Source organism: Musa acuminata, chromosome BXJ2-5 (genome assembly GCF_036884655.1).
Source record: "Musa acuminata AAA Group cultivar baxijiao chromosome BXJ2-5, Cavendish_Baxijiao_AAA, whole genome shotgun sequence".
NCBI lineage: Eukaryota > Viridiplantae > Streptophyta > Magnoliopsida > Zingiberales > Musaceae > Musa > Musa acuminata.
Window position 1 is genome coordinate 1,362,457 of NC_088342.1, and position 24,895 is coordinate 1,387,351.

A 24,895-nucleotide genomic window follows, 5' to 3' on the forward strand; every position below is an offset into this window, starting at 1 on the left:
TCATAGAGGGATAGCGCTTGGTCGTGAAAAAGGTCGAGGAGGTGGGGCATGTAGAGGTAAACTCTAAGTATCGAGATAAGGCTGAGGGTAGAGGCCAAGGAACTTCATAAGACCGGTGTCAACGAGCATCTTATCAAGATAGCCGAAAGTGAAGGACTTCGGGTCATGCAAGAGTGCACAACCAAGGAACGAAGCAAGCAGTACACGGTGTTGTACCTTTGCTACTCATTGGAGTAGGCGGTTGGGTTGATGAAGAAAACGGTACAATCCCATAGGCGACCAAAACTATTAGAGACTTACTCCAAGTTGGGGTGAAAACTTCCTGCATTCCAGAAGTTCGATGACATTGAGAAGGTGAATCACAGTAGTTAACTCAATGCAAGGAGTGCAAACACTTCGAGTGCTTCAGAAGTGTGAGCAAAGAGCAGGCGAAGGCCAATAACCAGCTCGATGCATGGAGTGCAACCCTTGAGGAGGCGGGCGAAGTCAAGTAACCATTGTCTTCTCAACTCTTAAGAGAATGGGTGAAACCGAGTACCTCAATTCTCTTATCTATCCAGCAGAGGAGCTCTGCACAGGTTCAAAGACCCTTCGAATATATTAGAAGACAATAGTTGTCAAATCCTCACCAATGGTGATCAGTGCTACTGAGAGTAGATTATCCGCTTCATTTCCCAACATAATGCCAATCGAAAGCGGAAGTGATGTGAATCTACTTGGAAGTAACAACTAAGTGAAAGAAGAGTAAATGAGCAAATTTTGTAGAGGAATGACCCAAAACTTCAGAAGTTTGCGAGGCGATGCTCGTTAAAGCTCCAACAAGCATCTACCCAATTCAAGCAGCATGAGACATTTGAGAAACTGGCGCATAGTAAGGATGGTTTTTTTCCTTCATCTGGAGGATCCGTAGGAACCAACAGGGATCAACACAACTCAGCAAACCCCACACTAGAGTTAGAGTCATTGGCGAGTTGAAGCAGCATGGCGGATCAAAAGTTCAACTACTCAAATACAATAGCGAAGAGTAGCTAAGAGCCAAGATGCACATTGCAGTTGGAGTAGAAGATTGAAAACTCAGCAAAGGCGAGGAGTTGCAGTGTCGGCAAAAGCTTCGACAAGGACATCAAAAAAATAAGTGGGGGAGAATGTAATGGACAAAGTTCTAAATAGGATGTTTGATGTAATACTTATGTATGTCCGTGTCTTTCTGTTTGTTCATGCTTTGCACAGTATGTAGAGAAACGGTCAAAAGCTTAACAGCCTCATTTTAGTTGGGTTTGGTGGTTTTCTTAGGCTTGTAAATAAATATTGTATCATGTGAACACTTGTGAAAGATATTCGATCTATACTGGACTATTTTGACCCTTTATTGTGCGATGTTTGCTTGTGGATCTCGAGTGAGACGCTTTCTCTAACCCGTTTTCTCTTTTGTAGGTCCTAAGGGATCATGAGAGGTTTCGGGGAGATCGACCTTTGCGGACGAACACGTAAAGATATCGTATGACTTAAGCAAAACCAACTAAGTCCGTGACACAAAGGAGAGAAAACTTCACCACCAGAACAACAAACTTCCACTAATGAACTTTATATCACATTAATCTGCACACAGGAGAAAACCTTCGTATCATACACACAATCTGAAATACAGTGATCCAACCACAAATTATTAATCTTCATCATGCCAAGACATGACCATAAATATGTTGCTTCTTGCACAATCTGAAAAGTTACACAAAAGAAATTGATTGTTCTTTTACATTCATTAAAACCTACATTTCAGACATTGCACAGCTCAGAAAAAAAACCATCTGTTTCAGTGGTTAAATTACATTACAATGAGCAACCCTCATGTCAGCTTTAAATCCATTGTTACAAAAATTAAGGAATTTGAGGTTACCATCATGAAATTGGAACCACAACTTTACAGGTAATTAAGCCGATGCCTCATGCAACCCCTTTTTTATGTACACGATAATGGAAGAGATAGTAATGCAACCGCAAAATAGCAAACTTCTTAGTTGTTTGGTTATTAACCAGCAACCCCTCGGAGCGATTGGCCCTATCTATATCGAGATTGGGATTGATCCAGAGAAGAACTGCTGGAGTGGGAGGATGACTCTATGCCCTCGGGCACCTCCATCTGCGTAGGCAATAGCTTGAGAAAACTTCCTTGGACAGGCTGATTTGGAGTAGCAGCCATATCCATGTCTGAAACCACATGCATAAAGCAATTTTTCTCATATAACCAATCCAACTAGTCAATCAGAGAAAACTAAGAAGCATCATATTACCAAACAATGACTTGATTGTTGGCCTCTTTGGCTTATTACTCTTTTTCCTTAGCTCGGCTGTACAAACATGACAAGCATGAAAAATATCAGAGACAAGACAAAAATAAAGTAATTCTAGAAAATCAGAGAAACTGAAAGGGAGAACCACCGATCCCAAGGACTTCATGGTCATTTACAATTTCAAAATTTTTGTATGTATAACCCACAAAGTTGACATCCTTGGATGGAAGCATCTGTAAGACCAGATGGAAAAAACACACATCAGTTAAGCTGACTAGAAAACCAACACAAACAACGAGTTCTCACACATTCAAAGTAATTGATAACATCTATCCAAATTATAAATCAGTTCAGGGTTGAACATGTTATGACTGACTTGAAAACCAACACAAACAACGAGTTCTCACACATACAAAGTAATTGATAACGTCATCTATCCAAATTATAAATCAGTTCAGTGTTGAACATATTCCGACTGACTTGAAAACCAACACAAATAAACCCAACTGCAATATTTAACTTGCATGATCAGCCACTCCTACTTAGAATACCATTCCATATTCTCAAAAATAGTAGAAATTATCATAAATATCGGGTTTTGAAAAATACACATAAAAGGCACTTGATGAAACATTAATACAACAAAAGAAAATCTGAACCATTTTGTTATTGATCAACTACAAATATAGCTATCAAAATGTATTTAATTTGTCAGCTTTATGAGCATTCATATCTATTATCTGTTTATCTTTGGAAACATCAAGTTCTTAGACAAGCATAATGATCACATAATGGGCTTTTGAAGGCAATTGATAATTCTCTTTCCTACATGTGCAATATTAAACTACATGAGTGTTCTTCATTATTGTTATCACCTAAATGATATCGTTTTTATTCATATCTAGAAACAAAACTCTCTCTCTCTCTCTCTCTCTCTCTCTCTCTCTTGTTAACCTTATCATATTTTTACATGTCTGGAAATAAGCCCTACCAAGGTTTTTAATCTCGTACCATACTAGCGTACCAAGCCTTTCTCGGTATGATACGATATTGGTGTATTGAGCGATACCTTGCAATATGCCAAGATTCTAGCAAGCAGATGCGGGTTGGTTCGACCACAACGACCATCGAATGCGGGTTAGTTGACTTGATGCACTCAGTCAGGACTCGTGACCCCCTGCTGTAAGACATGGGATCGGCCCCGCCCAACCCTTGGGCCTCGTCGATCTTGGTCACCCTCCTCCATCGCTGCCACTGCATCCCTCCTGGTGAGCTCCGTCGCCCTCCCACACACTATCCGGCCTCGAGACGCATAACCCCATCCCACCCCCTTGCTTTCTCCTTTCCTCTCTCTCTCTCCCTCTCTCTATAAATCCTCCCATCACCTTCCGCTTCAACGCCCACCGCTTGGTCGCCCTCCCACGCACTAGTCCAACCTCGAGATGCACAACCCCATCCCTCCCCCCTCTCTCTCTCTCTCTCTCTCTACTCCCATCACCTTTCGCATCGACGCCCGCCGCTTGGTTGCCCTCCTCCACCGCCATCGCATCCTTCCCTGCAAGCTCCACCGCCCTCCCACGCACCTGTCCAGCCTAAAGACGCACAACCCCATCTCTCTCTCTCTCTCTCTCTCTCTCTCTCTCTCTCTCCCCCCTGCTCCTCTCTTAGGATCGAATAAGGTTTGCATCATGACTCCGAGATCCAGGAAGAAGAATCGGGCTAGTAGCAGACAATCCGTTGATAGGCTGGCGGAGCAGTATGTACTATCCATACTAGGCGGTATGTTACGAAATTAAAAACATTGAACCCTAGTACCCACAATGTGATTGAATCATTTAGCAAAATTTTCAATATTAGTATAGACTAAACCTTCACATACAGTAGTGAAAACAAGAATTTCGAACTTAAATTAGAATGGATAATTCCCATTTTCAGATCCAAATAAAATGGATAGCTTTCTTTTAGACAAGACACTCATAATAGGACTCTTAACTCTTTAGAATGTTCTGAAGTTACTGCAAAAAGCAATAACTCAATCTGAATGCCAAAAAGCAAACCTGTGTATTTCAAGTAGCAATCAGAAATTGTAATAATTCCAAAAGGCATCAACATTCAATACTCATGGGTTCCAAGTCACCAAGAAATGATGGCATCAACCATAAAATTACTACTCCATAATAATATGTAAGTGCATAACACTAAACTATCTCAATCAAAATTAAGTATGACCTTATCAAAAAAATATGTAATTGATGGAGCAATAGAGCAAAACATACCTTCCTCCATGGACCAGATTTTGAAGAAGTTTGAACTGAAGCTGAAGTCTGCATCAAGATAAAGGTCAATCAAAGTATTCAAGGAAGAAGCACAAATATGCTTCCAAAGGATGATGTAACAGATGGCAAGTGATTGCAAGCACTGTATTATAAGTTTATTCACAAAGCAATAATTTTGATTACTGACAGGAAGGTATACCTCCTCAAACTTCTCAAAGTTTTGAGTATCCAACTCATCATTAACTTCTGGTTTGAAAGCAGCCTCCATCTGGTATAGTTTCTCCCACTGGGTGCCTTTAAACCATGGATGTGCCTGGACCATGATGTTGATATCAATTTTCCACACATAATATAAAAATAGGATGACACAGAAAATTAAAAAGTGCAAACCTTTATTTCATGAGCACCCTTTGTCCCATGTCTTTGCTCTACATTGCACAAAAGCCTGCAAATAAGATGTTTAGCTTCAGCTGATAATTTAGCCTCCTCAGGAAACTTCAAGTGGTTTCTCCAGTTTACAATCTGCAAAATAGAAGCAAATAAGAAAACCAAACTAATGCCAACATAATCAGTTTATTGGAAATGCTCCTCAATCAAGACTAGTTCCTCATATGCATTTTATCTTAAAAAAGGTCTAGTTTCTGTTACAACTAACCAAGAATGGACAGGCTGATCAGCACAAACCAGCATGAAACGCACCATTCCGGATTTGAAGTTGGATAAGCCACAACAATAATGTTGACACATAGCATGGCCATTTTTTTGGCATGTTAACTCACATAAGAGGCATGTCTATTACCTAGAATAAAATAGTGTGCTAGCTATATGATTTGCAGTTTCTTATGTAACTCCCCAGCATGAGAGCCAAAGCCATAATCTACTAGTTAATACAAGTACACCTGACAACCAGAATCAGATCCCTGATTCTGAACACAATGACAACATAAACTAGTTACAATTACCAGAAGCCTGCCAAGACGATTGCGAAAATCTGGAATGTTAGGTAACAGTTAACAGACCTTTCTACATGTTGACATGGGATCTTCAGAATAAAATGGCGGGTAACCCACCAGCATCTCATACATGATTGCTCCAAGCGACCACCTAACAAATTTGCATGTGATCAGTACATTCAAATATATATTTCAAACAGAAACACAGGGGACCTTACCAGTCACACTCCATTCCATATCCTTTCTTTAGAAGAACTTCTGGAGCGATGTAATCAGGTGTGCCAACAGTTGAATAAGCCTGGATAGATCAAAGAACATACAACAGAATGAGAATGTGCTAGAATGAAGAAGATGCTAAAACATCTCCTCTAAAATGGAAGCAAATGTTATCACAAGTTTTGGACCAGAAACATATAGTGTCACCCTACAATTAGCTAAAAAACCAATAGATCAAGTTCTATATTTCTACGGTAAGGTAGAAATAAGATGTACAAGAAGTATAAAAAGTTTAATTTCTTGCTAAACTAATGATTTGACATACAAGAGCAAATAGTTTATACTAATGGCATAATAGGCCTCCAGTTTTAGCCATCAACTAATACAACAGAAGATATATATTGGAAAATAATCCCAAAAGGGGATCAGATTTCTTGTTTATACATAACACAACATTCTTGGAACAATTTTTATGTCACTTTATACTCTCTAAGCATGTTTACTCTAGTCATTCAAATGGATAAGAAAATTGTATAATCTTATATATTCAACATTGAATACTTTAATAGGTAACTTAAAAAGAAATTATGATACACATAACATAATGGTCATTCAGAGACTGAAGTAAAATAATTTAGGATTGAATATTACCAACATCCGTCTATTCTTTTGCCAGTGTTGTAATTGTTCCTGTTGAGTACGCCTAGGAGCAGGAGAGATATTAGATCGCTTATCATCAAGTGTAGGCTTGATATTTCTTCCCGTTGCATAATCAGGCTCATTAAGATTAGGAAAACTACTACTATCCAGAGGTTTGCACAAACCAAAATCTGAAAGCTTCATGTGACCATTTCGGTCCAACAATAAATTGTCTGGTTTAATGTCCCTACAAAAGATAAAAGCAAGACTGAGTCCACTACAGTGCTGTTCAAGAAGAGATAAACAACCGGAAGAAGCATACCTGTGAATGTAATTATGCTTGTGAATAGATTCAATAGCTAATACTGTTTCTGCAACGTAAAATCTGGCCTCATACTCTGTCAATGTATCCTTACGCATGAGTAGAGTCATCATGTCACCTCCAGGAAGATACTCCATGATAAGATATAAATATTCATCATCTTGAAAAGAAAAGTAGAGCTTCACAATATAGGCACTATCCACCTCTGCAAGTAGGTTTCTTTCAGCTTTCACATGCTCAACCTACAAAGTATGCAAAAACAGTCGGTAGATTGTAAAAAACACAAAAAAACAACAGATGAATGAATATTAACCATACCTGGCCCCTCCGAAGCATTTCAGATTTTTTAAGTTTTTTCATTGCATATACATGCCCAGTTGTTTTCTCTTTACAAATTCTGACCTGCATAATTATGCAGAAACCTGATCAATATTCCAATCAGGCATCCAATAACAGTTAAGTTACAATCATCAATACAAGTGTTTAATCGAGTAACCTCTGAATAGCATGCATACATTCACTTAATCCTCTATCTAATTTATGATTAAGTTGGCCATATGAACTTTTGTGGCAAGAAGCCTAAATCCAAGATCAACTTGGTGATTTGGTGATCAGGTACTGGTCTTAGACAAGGAACACGATGTCACCAAATGACCAAACCACGTTAAATCATTTTATGCCATTTAAAAGTATCACAAAAAGAAGGTTAGCATATTTAAACATGTATTTAACAAGTCTATCCAAAACCTAATAACTGAAACTGGAAAGGAACATTCACATGGGAAATTCAGAGGATGTTCCAAAGCTAAAGGAGAAAGCAAATACAATGGCATTAGAGAAGTTGCCCTACCATCCAAATACAGAAGCAAAGTACTTCAAAAAAGATGAAGCTTAAATTAGAAGAGAAAACTGGAGCCACTTTAAAGATGACCATGGAACTTAAAACAAACAACTAGGAACATGACAACCCAATCTAGTCCCACATCAGGAGTTGGAGGATGGTTATGAAGCTATATGGGACTAGATGAGTATGCTACTATCAATATGGCTAAAGCATTTGGTTCACGTGATTCGCAACTCATCAAGCTAGTGAGACTCCAATCAGACCGCACTGTGACAAGGAACTAGCAAAAGGCACACATTGTTGGCTACAACCTCTTTTCTCTTACTTTAGTTGTTTTTCAGTAGGTCTACATATTCTTTAATGTTAAACAAGAAACACTGTATGTTAATGTTGAAGATAAAATTCCTCAAAATGAGAACTTCAGCACAAGCTAACCTCTCCAAATGCCCCTCTGCCAATAATGGTCAGAAGTTCAAAATCATCCACTCCCATTTTATGCCTTTGAAGACGCATGTATTCTGTTTCTTTTTTCTCTAAATTCTTCAGTAAGTTGTTCTGCTCCTCTTCAGAAACTTCTGCATCAGCAAGCTTCCTTTCTAAGATCCAGCGTCTGAAATTATCATCCATTGAATGGAAAAGGATGTTTAAGTGAAAATTAACCCAAAGGTGATATTTAAATAAGAAAACTAGTCTCATAATGAGAAGGCACGAGTGACAATGGTTATGATATCAGAATCGATTCAATAATCAATCAAAAAATAAAAGCAATATGTAAAAGAGAGGAGTAGTATAATCAATGGATAATTATGAGAAACAGTAATGGCAATTTGAAATGCAACAGCAAAGAAACTGAAAAGGAGCATGAAAAATATTTAAATAGAAAGATATTTGAAACAAGAAAATTGCTGAAGCACTTTTCTAGGCCCATAGTATTTGCAAAAGACGTAGATTGCATAATGTTTTTGCACACTTTAGAAAGTCAAAGAATTCAAACAATCATCACTCATTCTGTACAAGGTGATGAATATGTAGATTGACTGACATCAAAACCAATCATTTAAATTGTAAAGTAGATGAGTAAAATCCAGTAACGGCTTCAGCAACAAAACAATGGAAGATGGTGAGGAACAAAGGCTAGGAAAAAGTAACTATATCAAGAACATCAATTTTCTTAGATATTTCAAGGAAAAATGTGTTGTGGCAAAAACCTACTGATGCACACATTTAGATGTAGAAGCATAGAGGTGATAATCAAGCATTTAGAGACAGGTTGCCTAAACTTCAAATTATAAAGAACTCATGAAATCAAACTACTTGAGCAAAAAAAAAAAAAAACAGATTGCATGTAATATTTAGTACAATTAATGAAATATAGATGAACCTCTTAGTTAATTTAGTGACATTTAGTATTAGCGAGCTACGAACAATAAAGTACTTCTTAGTTAATTTAGTTACATGCCCTCAATAGCTGTCAATGGCATGAGGAACTCCATGAAGGTGACCCGTATAGTTGGAAATTTATAGCTAATTGTAAAGAGAAACCCTAGTTGGAAAGATCAAAGTTTCAGGTTAAAATGTAAGAGGACAAGAGGCAATGCTAATGGAAAGGTAAAAACTGTTGAATCTCGTATTTTGATGATGAAACTACTTGATATATGTTTATGATTTAATCTGCGTTTTGAGTGACGCAGGATGCTTCGATCAGGATGAGACAATTAAAGCAGGAAAATCATGTTGTGCCGAAGGAACATGTCAGAAGATTGGACGTCGGGCCGGTGGATCGGTCGACGTATCGACAGAAGGCTTCGGGCCGTGGACTCGGGCATCGGGCTAAGAAAAGCGGGTATTGTGCCAAGGATATCGGAGTTGCGGAGTCAACTGGCCGATTGGGCAATAGGCTGCAGGAGAGGACGATGCGCCGAAGAATCGGACGAAGCGTCGAGGGACCAATGACATGCCGGACAACTTGGTTAAATTGCTTAGGATTAATTGTCTCGATCGAAGTTTTGTTTTAAGTGTGCAGGATTAACTACGATGAAAGTAAGACAAGCAGCAGGAGTTGCGCCGGAGTCAAGTTCATGATCACGTTGGGAGTTCAAGAGTTCGACGGAAGTTCCGACGGTCGTCGGAGGTTCTGCGGGAACAAATCCGAGAAGTCCAGAAGCTTGCCAAGCGAAGCTCGTCGGAACTCGCCAAGTGGATCGTCGCAAGTCCAGGAGTTTGCCGGAAGTCCGCAGGAGGATCACCGAGGGTTCATCGGATGATCGACGGAAGTTCGCCGGAAACTCGCCGGAAGAAGCGATTGACGCACCGAAGCAAAGCTACAGAAATTGTCTTAGATTTAATCGTAGTTAGCACGTTGATTAAGTTGGAAATGGGAGGTGATCCCATTAGCTTAATCCAGGGGCAATTGGGCCCCTGAAAAACTGAAATTGGGCCGAATGGAGCTAACCATTCGGACCCTGATTGCACCAGGAGGTGCAACCGCCCAAGCCAGGAGGTGGCACCGCCTGGGCTAAGTCTCCCAGGGAGACTGGGCGGTGCAACCGCTCCAGCCAGGAGGTAGCACCGCCTGGGCTCAGTCTCCGAGCGAGACTGGGCGGTGCAACCTCCCCTGACAGAGGTAGCACCGCCTGGGCTCGGTCTTCGAGCTCTGGCAGGAGAGGTGCAACCGCCTCAGTCAGGAGGTGGCACCGCCTGGGGCTCAGTCTCCGAGCCAGACTCAGGCGGTGCAACCGCCCCTGACAGAGAGGTGCAACCGCCTGGGCTCAGTCTCTGAGCTCTGCTAGGCGGTGCAACCTCTCCAGTCAGGAGGTGCAACCGCCTATCCCGGAATTCCGGGATTTGATCGTTTTGAGCTCCAAATTTGAACTGGGTTGGGGCCTATAAATACCCCACCCATTCAGCACAGAAAGAGCAAGAGACCAACACCGAAATCTTGATCTTCTCTGTGATTCTTGAGCTCAAAATTGTTGTAAAGCCTTTAAGTCTCCTCCTTCTGTTCTTTAAGCTTTTGAATTGTAAAGTGAGGAGAGAAAGGTTCTGTAAGGGTTGTCTCCTGAGCCCATCAAAAGGAGTGAAACTGTAAAAGGACAGTTGGCCTTCGCCCATTGAAGGAAGGCAGCTAGTTGACGTCGGTGACCTCGTCGGAGGAGGAAGCCAAAAGTGGAGTAGGTCAAGACTGACCGAACCACTCTAAATCTCTGGTTTGCTTTTATTTCGAGTACCTTATCATTACTGCAAACCTCCTACATAACTACTGCTCTCTGCACCTTTACGAACAAGTTCTAAGTGCTGATCTTTTCGAATCTGCATTCAGACGTAAATCTATGTTTTTCGTACGATCAGCTTACGTTTGTGTTTTGATTCTGCAAAACTGTCTTCTGCGCTTTTATGAACTAGCTTCTAAGTTTAGATCCCTTTGAAACTGTTTTAGATGCAAACTACGTTTAAACGTAAAACTGCGTTTAGACGCAAACTGCGTTTAGACGTAAAACTGCGTTTAAACGTAAACTGCGCAAACTGTGTTTAAACATAAAACTGTGTTTTAGACGTAAACTTCTTTTAAACGTAAAACTACATTTAGACGTAAAACTGCGTTTAGACGCAAACTGCGTTTAGACGTAAACTGAGTTTAGACGCAAAACTGTGTTTAGACACAAACTGCGCAAACTGTGTTTAGACATAAATCTGTGTTTTAGACGTAAACTACTTTTAGACGCAAACTGCGTTTAGACGTAAAACTGCGTTTAGACGTAAACTGAGTTTAGACGCAAAACTGCGTTTAGACGTAAAACTGTGTTTAGACGCAAAACTGCGTTTAGACGCAAACTGTATTTAGACGCAAACTCAGTTTAGACGTAAACTGTGCTTAGACGTAAACTGCGCTTAATCTTAAGTAATCTTAGAATCGGCTTTTACATCGAAATCGTTTTTATCGGACGAACGCAGCTTTCGTTTTTAAATCGCTGAAAGATTTCCGCTGCACTAATTCACCCCCCCCCCCCTCTTAGTGCTCTCGATCCGAACAATTGGTATCAGAGCCCGGTTTTTCTCATTTCGGATTTACACCCGAGAGAAATGGCTCTTCATGGTTTTCAAGAGGGCTTTTCGGTCTTTCGTCCACCGTTGTTTAACGGATTGGACTACACATATTGGAAAACTCGAATGAGAGTTTTCTTGATTTCTACGAATTTAGATTTATGGAATATCATTGAAAACGGTTTTCAACTTCCCTCTAAACCGATGAACGAATGGTCGGATTTGGAGAAGAAGTATTTTTCTTTAAACGCAAAGGCTATGAATGCCTTATTTTGCGCTTTGGACAAAAATGAGTTCAATCGGATTTCCACGTGCGAAACGGCTTTTGACATTTGGCAAACACTTGAAATCACGCACGAGGGAACTAGTAGAGTCAAAGACTCGAAAGTTAACTTTTTATTGCATGATTTCGAGCTTTTTCGAATGCAACCAAGCGAGACTATAGGCGACATGTACACCTGTTTCACGGATGTCGTCAATAGTTTAAGAGCTCTTGGAAAATGTTTTTCGGATTTTGAACTCGTAAACAAAATTTTGCGTTCTCTTTCTAAAAAGTGGGATTCAAAAGTAACTGCAATACAAGAAGCTAAAAATCTAAACAACTTACCACTTGAAGAACTAATTGGTTCATTGATGACATATGAAATGGTGCACAATGCACATGATGAACATGTTGAACACAATCACCTTCCAAAGAACAGGAAGGATTTGGAACTCTGGACAAATGAATGCCACTTGAGCGATGACTCAAGTGATGAGGACAATGATGAACAAACCAACCTTCCAAAGAACAGGAAGGATTTGGGACATAGAACATTTGAAGACCACTCGAGCATAAGCTCAAGTGATGGTGAACTTAAACTACAAATGAAACGAAAATTAAAAAGCAAAAGGAATGGAATTACTTGCTTTAAACGCAAGAAGAAGAACAAAAATTGGGATGAATCGAGCTCCTCCGAAGACGAGAAAGTCAACAAAAACGAGGCGGCAAACTACGCCTTAACAGCCTACAACGTTGAGGTAATTAAAATGCCTTTGGTTTATTTTAAAATTACTTGATGCTTTCATGATATATTTTCTTTTTTAGTTTAGAATTAATTTTCTTGAAAATTACATGTTTAAAAATAAAAATACAAAAATTATGATCATGCTGATAATTTCGAAAATGATAATATTGCATGATAAACAAACAAAATGATTTTGATCATGGTTAAGAAGTAATAATGTGTATCATGTTTGATTAACATTGTTGAATGAAATCACGTTTGATTTAAAGATGTAATATTAAATGGTTATTAACAATTTTATGCATGAGATTTTAAGTTATCCATGATCATGAGCTTGTTTGATCTTCTTGATTTAATTTCAAGATCTATAGCAAAAATCATGTCTGAATATATGAAAGTGTTAATTTCATTTTCGGATTCACTTAACAATTGGTATCCTAACAATCAGATTTTCTTATACACTTATGAAAAATATTTTTCTAAAATGGATTTGATGAAATGATTCCTGCTTATAAATTCCATCTTGAAATATGAATGATAGTGTTTTTGCTTGCGAAGATTTGTTTCACATTCATATCTCCTATGATTCATGTGCAGAAAAAGAATTTATAAATCATAATACAATGAGATTTCTTATGCAAAAATAAAGTGCTTTTGTGATTCTTTGCTAAAGAGAATAATCATAATCATGATCTTGATAAGTATAACATGAAGCTCTTTATAAATCAAGATCGTTCATTATGCTCCCTACATTTATCAAAAAGGAGTTCTTCAAATGAAATGCAATTCAATGAAGTGTCATATTGATATCTTGAAACTTGGAATATTTTAAAATGTGATCTTGATAAGAATGTTTTAAGTTGCTCTTTGTACTATATCTTTTCGAATGAATCATGAGCCTTGATATCATATATTTCATAATACAAGATTTCTTTGCCTTATGTCTTGAACCTTCATGCTTATCTTAATTTGGCATATAAAAACTAAGGCATGCTTAGATGAAAAAGAATCTCTTAAAAAATGCTTTTCCCATCTGATCGAGATTAATGATTTCATGATATTTTGTGAATCTCGAAATTAATTTTAATGACTCGATTATGAATTTCAAGTGAATGATTTGATTTGAATAAGTTTTATCTAAATCATAATCTTGATCTTGCAAAATTAAAGTCACAAATAATATCTTGTGGTATTCATGAATTGATACTCACAATATGAAAGCATTGATATTCATGACTTGAATTGGATTGAAACATTGTATGCTTAAATTAATCATTCTCCTATGTTTCAAAAATTCCTTAAATGCCTTATATGATGATTGAAAACTAACTTGCTTTATGATGAATCACAAATCATGACTTGATCTATGATGTAAATGCCTTGAAATGATTGATATATTTAACACTTTTATGCTCTTCCCCCTACTTTCTTCTTGTTTTCAATGATAAAATAGGGAGAAGTTTTGATCATGCATGGTAGGATATAATTTGACAAAATTGATACCATCATGATATGAAACATTTATGATGTGCAATTATGCATGCAATACTTGTGCTTTCTAATTATGATGTGATGTAAATCATGATTTAAAATGCTATGAGTGCCAAGTTACACATTTTGAGAAGAAATTGTTATATTGAAACATTAATGTAATTATGAATGGTGATATGATATCATGCATGTAATACTTCAACTTATGATAATAATGCATGCAATGATAAAATATTCATGATGAAAAATTGTCTTGACATTCATAACTTGATTATTCATCCTTTGTCATGATTTTGAAATCGTGTAAAAGGAAAAAAGAACTACAAAACTGTATTCTCTCTTTCTTTTTTACAATGACAAAGGGGGAGATAGCTAGCTTGTACAAGTCAAGAAGATGCAAAAACTTGATTGCTAGCTTGCCTATCTTAAGTAGCAAAGAATGCTAACTTGCTTATTTCAAGAAGAAAAATTGTCTTCTTGAACATCACTATCTTGAATATCTCAAGAAGCAAAACATGCAATTTGCACATTGCAATAGGAAGCAAGAATCATGAGCTTACACAAGAAAGCTATCTTGCATTTGCTTTCGAAATTTTTGCTAGCTTATATATTGTGAAACTTGTATATCGTAAAAATTGCTAGCTTGTTGGTCTAAAGAGAAGCAAAAAGTTGCTATCTCAAAAGAAGCAAATGTGCTATCTTGCCTATCTCAAGAGGCAAAAATGCTAACTTGCGCATCTAGCAAAGTGAACAAAATTTTCAAGAAGCAAGAGTTGTCTTCTTGAACATCTCTAATTTGCTAGCTTGCATGATATAGAACTTGCTATCTTGAACATTACCAAAAGTGCTATCTTATATGCTATAAAACTTGCATATCTAAAACTTGATAGAATAAATGTTCTAAGCATGATGTAACACTTGCTAAATCTTCTAGCTCCAAGATTGCATGATGATAAAACTTGATATTATGTTTTTCATGCAATGAGTTGAACCAATATCACACACACTTGATTGTGGTAATTCTCCTTTTTGTTGATGACAAAGGGGGAGAAGTATGTTGATGACATGACATGTGATGCATAAGTTTATGCATATGTTCATGTCGACGTGTTGCAAGTATTCATGATGAATATTGCAATGACTTGAATTCAGTTTGAATTCAAGGTTCTATCAATATGGCATATTGATAGGGGGAGTTTGTTTAAACTCCGGGAGTTAAGTTTAACTCCGTCATCAAGTGGTTGTCATCATCAAAAAGGGGGAGATTGTTGAATCTCATACTTTGATGATGAAACTACTTGATATATGTTTATGATTTAATCTGCGTTTTGAGTGACGCAAGATGCTTCGATCAGGATGAGACAATTAAAGCAGGAAAATCATGTTGTGCCGAAGGAACATGTCAGAAGATTCGACGTCGGGCCGGTGGATCGGTCGACGCATCGACAGAAGGCTTCGGGCCGTGGACTCGGGCATCGGGCCACGAAGAGCGGGTATTGTGCCAAGGATATCGGAGTTGCGGAGTCAACTGGCCAATTGGGCAATAGGCTGCAGGAGAGGACGATGCGCCGAAGAATCGGACGAAGCGTCGAGGGACCAATGACATGCCGGACAACTTGGTTAAATTGCTTAGGATTAATTGTCTCGATCGAAGTTTTGTTTTAAGTGTGCAGGATTAACTACGATGAAAGTTAGACAAGCAGCAGGAGTTGCGCCGGAGTCAAGTTCATGATCACGTTGGGAGTTCGAGAGTTCGACGGAAGTTCAGACGGTCGTCGGAGGTTCTACGGGAACAAATCCGAGAAGTCCAGAAGCTTGCCAAGCGAAGCTCGTCGGAACTCGCCAAGTGGATCGTCGCAAGTCCAGGAGTTTGCCGGAAGTCCGCAGGAGGATCACCGAGGGTTCATCGGATGATCGACGGAAGTTCGCCGGAAACTCGCCGGAAGAAGCGATTGACGCACCGAAGCAAAGCTGCAGAAATTGTCCTAGATTTAATCGTAGTTAGCACGTTGATTAAGTTGGAAATGGGAGGTGATCCCATTAGCTTAATCCAGGGGCAATTGGGCCCCTGAAAAACTGAAATTGGGCCGAATGGAGCTAACCATTCGGACCCTGATTGCACCAGGAGGTGCAACCGCCCAAGCCAGGAGGTGGCACCGCCTGGGCTAAGTCTCCCAAGGAGATTGGGCGGTGCAACCGCTCCAGCCAGGAGGTAGCACCGCCTGGGCTCAGTCTCCGAGCGAGACTGGGCGGTGCAACCTCCCCTGACAGAGGTAGCATCGCCTGGGCTCGGTCTTCGAGCTCTGGCAGGAGAGGTGCAACCGCCTCAGTCAGGAGGTGGCATCGCCTGGGGCTCAGTCTCCGAGCCAGACTCAGGCGGTGCAACCGCCCCTGACAGAGAGGTGCAACCGCCTGGGCTCAGTCTCCGAGCTCTGCCAGGCGGTGCAACCTCTCTAGTCAGGAGGTGCAACCGCCTATCCCGGAATTCTGGGATTTGATCGTTTTGAGCTCCAAATTTGAACTGGGTTGGGGCCTATAAATACCCCACCCATTCAGCACAGAAAGAGCAAGAGACCAACACCGAAATCTTGATCTTCTCTGTGATTCTTGAGCTCAAAATTGTTGTAAAGCCTTTAAGTCTCCTCCTTCTGTTCTTTAAGCTTTTGAATTGTAAAGTGAGGAGAGAAAGGTTCTGTAAGGGTTGTCTCCTGAGCCCATCAAAAGGAGTGAAACTGTAAAAGGGCAGTTGGCCTTCGCCCATTGAAGGAAGGCAGCTAGTTGACGTCGGTGACCTCGTCGGAGGAGGAAGCCAAAAGTGGAGTTGGTCAAGACTGACCGAACCACTCTAAATCTCTGGTTTGCTTTTATTTCGAGTACCTTATCATTACTGCAAACCTCCTACATAACTACTGCTCTCTGCGGCTTTACGAACAAGTTCTAAGTGCTGATCTTTTCGAATCTGCATTCAGACGTAAATCTGTGTTTTTCATACGATCAGCTTACGTTTGTGTTTTGATTCTGCAAAACTGTCTTCTGCGCTTTTATGAACTAGCTTCTAAGTTTAGATCCCTTTGAAACTGTTTTAGACGCAAACTACGTTTAGACGTAAAACTGCGTTTAGACGCAAACTGCGTTTAGACGTAAAACTGCGTTTAAACGTAAACTGCGCAAACTGTGTTTTAGACGTAAACTTCTTTTAAACGTAAAACTACGTTTAGACGTAAAACTGCGTTTAGACGCAAACTGCGTTTAGACGTAAAACTACGTTTAGACGTAAACTGAGTTTAGACGCAAAACTGTGTTTAGACGCAAACTGCGTTTAGACGTAAAACTGCGTTTAGACGTAAACTGAGTTTAGACGCAAAATTGCGTTTAGACGTAAAACTGTGTTTAGATGCAAAACTGCGTTTAGACGCAAACTCAGTTTAGACGTAAACTGTGCTTAGACATAAACTGCGCTTAATCTTAAGTAATCTTAGAATCGGCTTTTACATCGAAATCGTTTTTATCGGACGAACGCAGCTTTCGTTTTTAAATCGCTGAAAGATTTCCGCTGCACTAATTCACCCCCCCCTCTTAGTGCTCTCGATCCTAACAAAAACAATCATGCCACAGTTAATACAGAAGTCACCAAAATGAAATCCAGGTGATTATTAGTGATGTAAGTGGAGTTTAAGCAGCTCGCAAAAGAAAAGGAGAGATGTCCTCAGTGGTACGTGGGTGATAGCTTTTTTCCAGCAAAATAATAGCCAGCAGCACATTTGATAGACTTGCTCATGCAGGCTTGATATCCTATGGCTAACTACTAGTCGTCAGCATATCTAGTGCACTTGCTTCATAAAAATAGCCTACACATGCTGTGTGACAACAAATAGCTTCCCTTTATATTCGGCTCCAGCTCCATCTCCATTTCCATCATACAATGATAGAAAGTTTCTTATCGATGGAATCTTGTAAGACTTCCTAGAAAATATGTTTAAATTCATTCTAATGGGTTTCACGAAGTAAAAGACCAAATACTAGTTTTGTTAGAGCTGAGTGATCAGTGATTTCAGTCTATATCACTTCTTGAAACCAATATTCTGATGCCATAAGAAGCACCTAAAATGTAACTCTTTCAAAGGCAAAAAAAAGAAACGGAAATGCATAAAAAAGATCACCTCTCCTTCCGATCTTCCAAGGACTTCATCTGAGACTTGTAATGGTTCTCAATGTACTGCTTTGCAGCGGCAACCTTCTGCTTCGTGATGTTCGAAGGCGCCTCATCGATTGGAGGCTTCTGCATATCCTTCGCACTTCCTGCTTCCTTCTTTTCCGTTCCAGGCTTAACTTTCTCCCCTCTAGATTGCAGTTTACGAAACCAGTTTCTCGCGGAGTCCATATTCGATCACTAATCAATGTTTCCAACAGCAAAATCTGTTATTTCCGATCAAACCACTGAATCATAAACCACAGGAACAGTATTATCGCATCCAGCTAGAAAATTTGTCGTACAAGTACGACATTTCGATTTAAACCCAAGAAGTATTAAACGATAAATTGCCATCCGAACAGAACAAAGAACCCCAAATCCCAAATTTGCTCACTAAAATTCCCAATAAAAGTGAGATCTTTTCGCACGATGACAAATAAAACAACAAAACATCTATCCACACTAAATTCCAGAAACGAGAGAGCAAAATCTCCTCCAGAAGAACCACTTGATTTCCTAGCACCTTACAAATTCCGCTTCTTAGAGACCACTTCAACCCCAGAAAGCGCAAAGATCCAGAAAACCGCTGAACTGCCGCCTCCATCGACCATACTCGTCCACAAAAATACCGAGATGGAGTGCTCAAGAGCGGGAGCAACACCTACCTGGATCTCGAACTCGTCGATGGATGAAACTTTTTCGCCCTTCAGGAACACACGGATTCTATCCCACCAGCGTCGCTTTGACCCTCCGCAACCAACACCTTCGACCGCCTTCTCCCCACCTTCCTCCCACGACGCGATCAAAATAATTATCAGCCCTTTATTACCCCAACGCTTGATAAAATAACCCTCTTTTCTTTCTCAAGCCTTATATGCAATTACACCCCTGACACACAATATTTTACGATCAGATACATTAAAGTGATATTTGCATCTTTCTTCTAATTTTCATCTTTGTGCGGAGTGTAACCGCAAAAATAATCTTGTTTTTTCTTTACCCTTTCGCCCCTGCCCGACGTAAGAGGTGCATCTTCTAAAAGCAGACGTGCGCTTACCAACTAGCGAATGAAATGACCGAGAAGCCCTTGGACACGAAGGGACGAGAGCGGTATATGTGTAATTCGACGCTAGGTCGAAGGGCATAACAAGGAGAAACGCGGCCGTCGAAGCACGCCGTCTCCCTGGAGAGAGCGGATAATATAAGCAGAAAAAAGGGAGCCAAAAAGGGAAGACGCGTGGCGACGATAGCATCGCACGGCGCCGAGAGAGCGAGAGGCGGAGGCGGCGCTGGGGGACGCGTGTGCGAGGCGGTCCCGATGGCGTCGGTTCGGGACGCTGAGGGCAGCCGGTGGTGGTCCAAACGCGCTGCGGGCAGGTGGAAAGAAGGACGAGGCGGCGGAGCGATTGGCGCGATGGAGTGGAGCCGTGCTTTCTTTCCCTAAAGCAGCCGCGCCCCATCAAGAATACGACGATCGGATCAGCTTGAATCACGGGGCGAGCACAACTCTTGATGAGGCTTTGCCTTTCCTTCTGATAATTATTAATGGTGTTGATAAGGCGCTGAAATATAAAAGAGACGACCAGATCGCATTAAATCACGGGGATAGCACGACTATTGATGACGTATTTTAATATTGGAAAATATAGTTCATATTTCTGACTATCTGTTTTAAATGTTGTTTTGTATTTTTTTAGAAAATAAATAAACGAACCGTAAATAATGATGCTATTATGTGCAATTCCAACATAAACATAGCAATCGTTTAAATGAAACAAGAGAGGGAGAGGAATTATCCTTTGATTTAATCTGATGTAAAAGGTCTCCCAAGTATGAAGAATGATGCAATTTTGGCATGCATAAATCAAGCATATAAAAAAATTATTGTTAAAGTCATAAATTAAGATTTAAATCATGAAAATAGTCTCTTTACTTCCAAATTTTAAATTAATAACGGAAACATTAACCTTCCTAATATCTTTATATTGACATTGCATTGGAACGATGGCTTTATGCATAAGAAATGAACAGATTTGAACTCTATATGACTTTTAGGTAGGATAATTTGAAGAATCTAACTTAACAAAAATTATGTCTAAATCAATTATTTTTGGAACAATTGAACTGATCCCTCTTTATATGATTCTAACTCTACGTGAAGCTCAATATTTCCACATCGAATAATTCTATGCACATGATTTGAATTATATCGGGCTAACTGGAATGTTAATATCTTCTCATGATATTTTGGTGCTAAAATGGGGGCTCGATATCGTAGGAACACCTCCCGTCAATCTTCTTAATGAACACTCGAACGAATAGGTTTTGTCTTCAACCCATAATACTTTTATCCAAGGAGGACAACAGTCATCCTTTCCACACATTAGTGCATCCATCTCAGTGTAAACTCTAATGTAATACTAGTGCCAATACAATGACCCAAGTCTCTCACCCCTAAGGATGACTTCAGGCTACTTATTCATCCTTGTTGAAGTGTTTTTAAATCTTATTTGACAAGTATAGATGATAATAGACATGATATAGGTTGTTGCTTTACTTTTGCCCTAATTGGTCCAATAAGCGATGCCATCAACTTAGTCACAGTCCCTGGCTCTATCACTATTGACACTCGCTAAGATTCCTCAACTTGACACGATACCAATATATCAAGAGTGTCTCACGAGAGGATTAGCTCATCTAGTCATAAGACTTATGCCCGAGCTACCATTGAAAAGAGCACAAGGGAATAGGGCAACCCAAAGATAATTCTATCGATATCCTTTACTTTGATGCTTTCCGAAAACTTAAGATGTCAACTAAGAACCTCACATCAATGACTTTTTCGCTGACAAGGCTCACTAGCAACTCCATCTCCTCTATCGGAACTGTAAACTTGTACATAACATTCGTAGATGAGCTTTGCTTCAAAACAATGCTGATTAAGTTTATGATGATAGATATCCCCTAAGTATATAACGTGATAATAGACTAACCCACATTGAATAAATTAAGGCTGATCGTATTGACTTATCACGTAGTGATAAGATTCCCGATGAGGGTCAACTTCAGAGAGTTGAGAAGCAACCTAAGAGAGTCATACTAGTGCTACCTGATGACGATCTCTCTATTGAATAATACTTGACACAAGGCACTACCTATGGACCCCTAAGACTTGGCCAAGTATATCTCACATCCCAAGCTGGTCGGCATCCCATGTGCGATCGAGAAGGACTACGACATAATGATGATACTAAAGTCGAATGCGATGAAGTTAGTAATGATACAACAACAAGGTACCAACTGAGGTTAGTTATGATTTGGCTTATTAGTACTTTATTACGGTAGCCTACATCGAACAAAACCTCTAAAGGAGAATGATAAATCTGCTTTATTATCCTGGAACATAAGGACCCTCGGAATATTGCTCTATATTTTCTACCATTCTTGCAATCCCTCTCATCCTAAATATAGTAATATATCTAGAAATTCTAGGTCTGGTAGATTAATTATCTTCAGCATTGTGAAGCACAAGAACTTGCCCTTGCATAGGTCAAACGCTAACATTTGCCTCTCTCCTCTTCTTTCAAGGAAAGATCTTAAGCTTTAACAGTCCTTTAAAAATCCTAGTACCTCGAGGGCAGGAAGCATTTTGTTCGGTTCCTTTTCAAGAATATGCTTTACCTCGATTCTTTGACCTATCGAGAATAGGATACTTTGGTGGAAAGATGGTTGGACTATGTTAGGGTCGATGTCTCGAGTGACAATATACGAACGAACGAGAGAAAAGCTGAAGAAGCCATTATTATGCCCAAAGAAGAGCCGACTCTCTTTCTCCTCAAGGCTCAAAGATTCATACTTATATGAGATGAAAGTTATTAGGTTGCACATGTTAATTTCTCAAAATATAACAAGAAGAAAGGGAGAACGAAAAAGATCCATACCCGAGGAGTCGGGTTGAGATTCATGTCGATCAGCTAGTTTTTGTCTATCTTCTTGATAGTCTCATATAAAAGAGAATATCTCTTAATTGAAGCACTTAATTTGCCTCCTTATTCGATAAGAAAGAAAATGTATTATCTATAGAATATGTGGACTAGACGAGATTGAACCCTCAATCTTGACCTGTACATGTAAAGAAGAAATGCTCCTTCCAACCCTTATTATTCGAAAGGGTATTACTAACCTTAAAATCCTCCTGAGTAGTCAAGTAGTAGGTATTTTTTGCCTTACACAGTTGAAAGCAGGCAAAAAAAAATTTACGGGTTGGGGTAATACCAATATAACAACACTCCATGATAAATAATATCAAACAACGCTACAACTTGGGCACCATTTGTGAGGGTAATATCTTCCACCATTTAAGGCAAGATAATCACTAAGTCGAGGGAAAAGCAAAGTCCCACCTCTAAAGCATTAGAAGATAGACAAAGAAACCTAATAATTAGGTCATATGGATGATAACCCGTTGATGGACTTGCAGCTCAAACTCAAGCAGGATGGAGCACTTGATATACAAGCAATATAGGAGTTGTGTGCTCATCACTTAACCTTTATCATATGTCCTTCATGATCTTTAAATCTCAAAGAATCCTTAGATTCACTAGAACTGACTCTCCCAACGAAGGAGAGGATAAACTTCCTTCACCCATAGACTGTTTGAGGATGAAGCTCCAACCTCCTTGCTTATTCGATGGCCGTGAGATTGGGAGGAGCTTGTGTGAGAAATAAAATACATATCAACCTATAAATACAAAAGAAGTTCTTCGAGATTGAGATACTAAAAGGTCCAAGGTATTGGAGAGCCGACACGCTTGAAGGACGAGATACCCCGTAATCGATCCGCCCCGAAGAAGAGAATCAATGACCAACTTGCTATGAAGAAAAGAGCCAAGGCTAAGAAGAAAAGGCTCATAAGAGAGATTATATAGGCTCAAATAAGAGAATGAGCATCACTCTTATTGCTAAAGGAGATTTATATGGAGGGGATCGATCTCTCTTCTATCATATTAAAGATAGGTGTTTTTTCGATCAAATTTGAAGAGACGTTAATTGATACAGGACCACATTGGAAGAAACCTACCATAGTTAGAGGCATAAGACAAAATATGCTTGAGACGTATGAGTTGGCAAAACCCAAACCATGTAAAAAGAAACTCATAATGATGGAAAGCATAAGGTAAAATATGCTTAAGGCACGTGAGCTGAGAAAACTCAACATGTATAGGAAGAAACTCACCTTGATAGGAGGCATGTAGCAAAATATACCAAAGATATGTGAGTTGGCAAAACCCGACCTACGTAGGAAGAAACCCGTTGTGGCAGGAGAATAAGGTAAAATATGTTTAAGGTGCGTGGGTCAAGAAAATTCAACCCTATAGGAAAAAACTCATAATGATGGAAGACACAAGGTAAATATGCTTAATATGCATGAGTCGAAAAAACCCGACCCACATAAGAAAAAATCCACAATAATGGGAGGCATGAGACAAAATATGTTTGAGATGTATAAGTTAATAAAACTTAACCCGTGTATGAAGAAACTTATCACAGCGGGATACACAAGGCACAATGTGCCTAATGTGCGTACATAGGAAAAATTCATCCCACCCGAAGAGAACCCTCAAAAGCACAAGTCAAACTAGATCGGGAAAGCTCAATCAATCTAAGTGAAGCTTGCTCAAGACATGGAGGTTGGGAAAATTCGACTCATTTGAGGCTCACTCGAAGAAGAGAGGGCAGGAGTCGACCATGATAGAGGAGTTCGGCACTGACCCCCTCTTTGCTCGAGGCACTAACCTCCCCCCTTGCTTAAGACTGAGAGGCTGACGTTGACCACAATGGAGGGGTGGGACGTCGACTACAGTGGAGGGGTGGGGTGCCGACCCCCTTTTCATCGGAGGCAGGTGGGTCAGGTGTTAATCTACCTTGTTGACCATAAAGGAGGGGATGGGCACTAATCCCCTCTCCACTTGAGGTAGGCTAGTTGTCATGCATGAATTGCTTCATTGCACGAGGCACAGAAGATGAATTCCTAATCCCTTTTTGGGTATGCTCAAGGGACATTGGTGGGGAACCCTTACTCCCCCTTCAAAGAAGTAATTAAAATAATGTAGAACCAACGTGTAATATAGGTTAAATATTGTGCTTCAAGACCCTCGCTAAAGAAACCCCATAGCACAACTTTGAAGGTGGACAAATAATATAAAAGATATTATCAATCAATCACCATCCAATACTTGTATTTCGCGTGACATTCAAACTAAAACGAGATAAAAGTTATCCCTCACAAGTTTGCCCACATGGACATCGATCTAAGATATGTAGTTATGAGTTGTCTATGTAAAAATAAGCCAAATCGAGAATGTTAAAGGTAGTTAAAAACTATTCTTGAAAAATATTCTACATACTATGATTTCTTTGCTATCAAGTATAAAAATTTACTTTGAACATAGTTGAAAGGTCACTTTTTATCATGAGACTCATCTACTTCATGTTACTAACTTAGATGTTAGAGGAATCAGTTCGAAAAGCCTCTCATGATCTTAGTTTTCGTGTAGGTGACACATCGAACGACTACCTCGGGAGCTTGACGTTTATATCTCGCAGGCATCTTAGATAATCTC

The 24,895-nt window shown here is 39.6% G+C and overlaps 1 protein-coding gene across 3 annotated transcripts; it reads right to left on the reverse strand.

The window, feature by feature from the left end:
• Nucleotides 1-1,689: 1,689 nt before the first annotated feature.
• On the reverse strand, nucleotides 1,690-19,094 carry LOC103983551 (uncharacterized). 3 transcript variants are annotated; one of them, XM_009400781.3, is made up of 14 exons: nucleotides 18,938-19,094; nucleotides 18,241-18,470; nucleotides 7,977-8,151; nucleotides 7,016-7,099; nucleotides 6,698-6,939; nucleotides 6,388-6,622; nucleotides 5,739-5,818; nucleotides 5,587-5,671; nucleotides 4,958-5,089; nucleotides 4,767-4,880; nucleotides 4,568-4,615; nucleotides 2,440-2,524; nucleotides 2,292-2,348; nucleotides 1,690-2,208 (listed from the first exon to the last, which is right to left on the reverse strand). In XM_009400781.3, exons 2-14 carry the CDS (start codon nucleotides 18,459-18,461, stop codon nucleotides 2,060-2,062), a joined length of 1,707 nt encoding a protein of 568 aa, XP_009399056.2. In that variant the 5' UTR covers nucleotides 18,462-18,470; nucleotides 18,938-19,094; the 3' UTR covers nucleotides 1,690-2,059. The 3 variants fall into 3 exon arrangements, with proteins under 3 accessions (XP_009399056.2, XP_018682308.2, XP_018682309.2); XM_018826763.2 differs by having other exon boundaries at nucleotides 18,241-18,496; nucleotides 18,938-19,083; XM_018826764.2 differs by having other exon boundaries at nucleotides 2,115-2,208; nucleotides 2,468-2,524.
• Nucleotides 19,095-24,895: the final 5,801 nt, after the last annotated feature.

Coding starts and splice junctions, on each gene's coding strand:
- LOC103983551 (XM_009400781.3), bottom strand. CDS start 18,461: ATGGACTCCGCGAGAAACTGGTTTCGTAAACTGCAATCTAGAGGGGAG. Junction 6,940..7,015: donor AAATGCTTCGGAGGGGCCAG/GTATGGTTAATA, acceptor CATACTTTGTAG/GTTGAGCATGTGAAAGCTGA. Junction 6,623..6,697: donor AAGCATAATTACATTCACAG/GTATGCTTCTTC, acceptor TATCTTTTGTAG/GGACATTAAACCAGACAATT.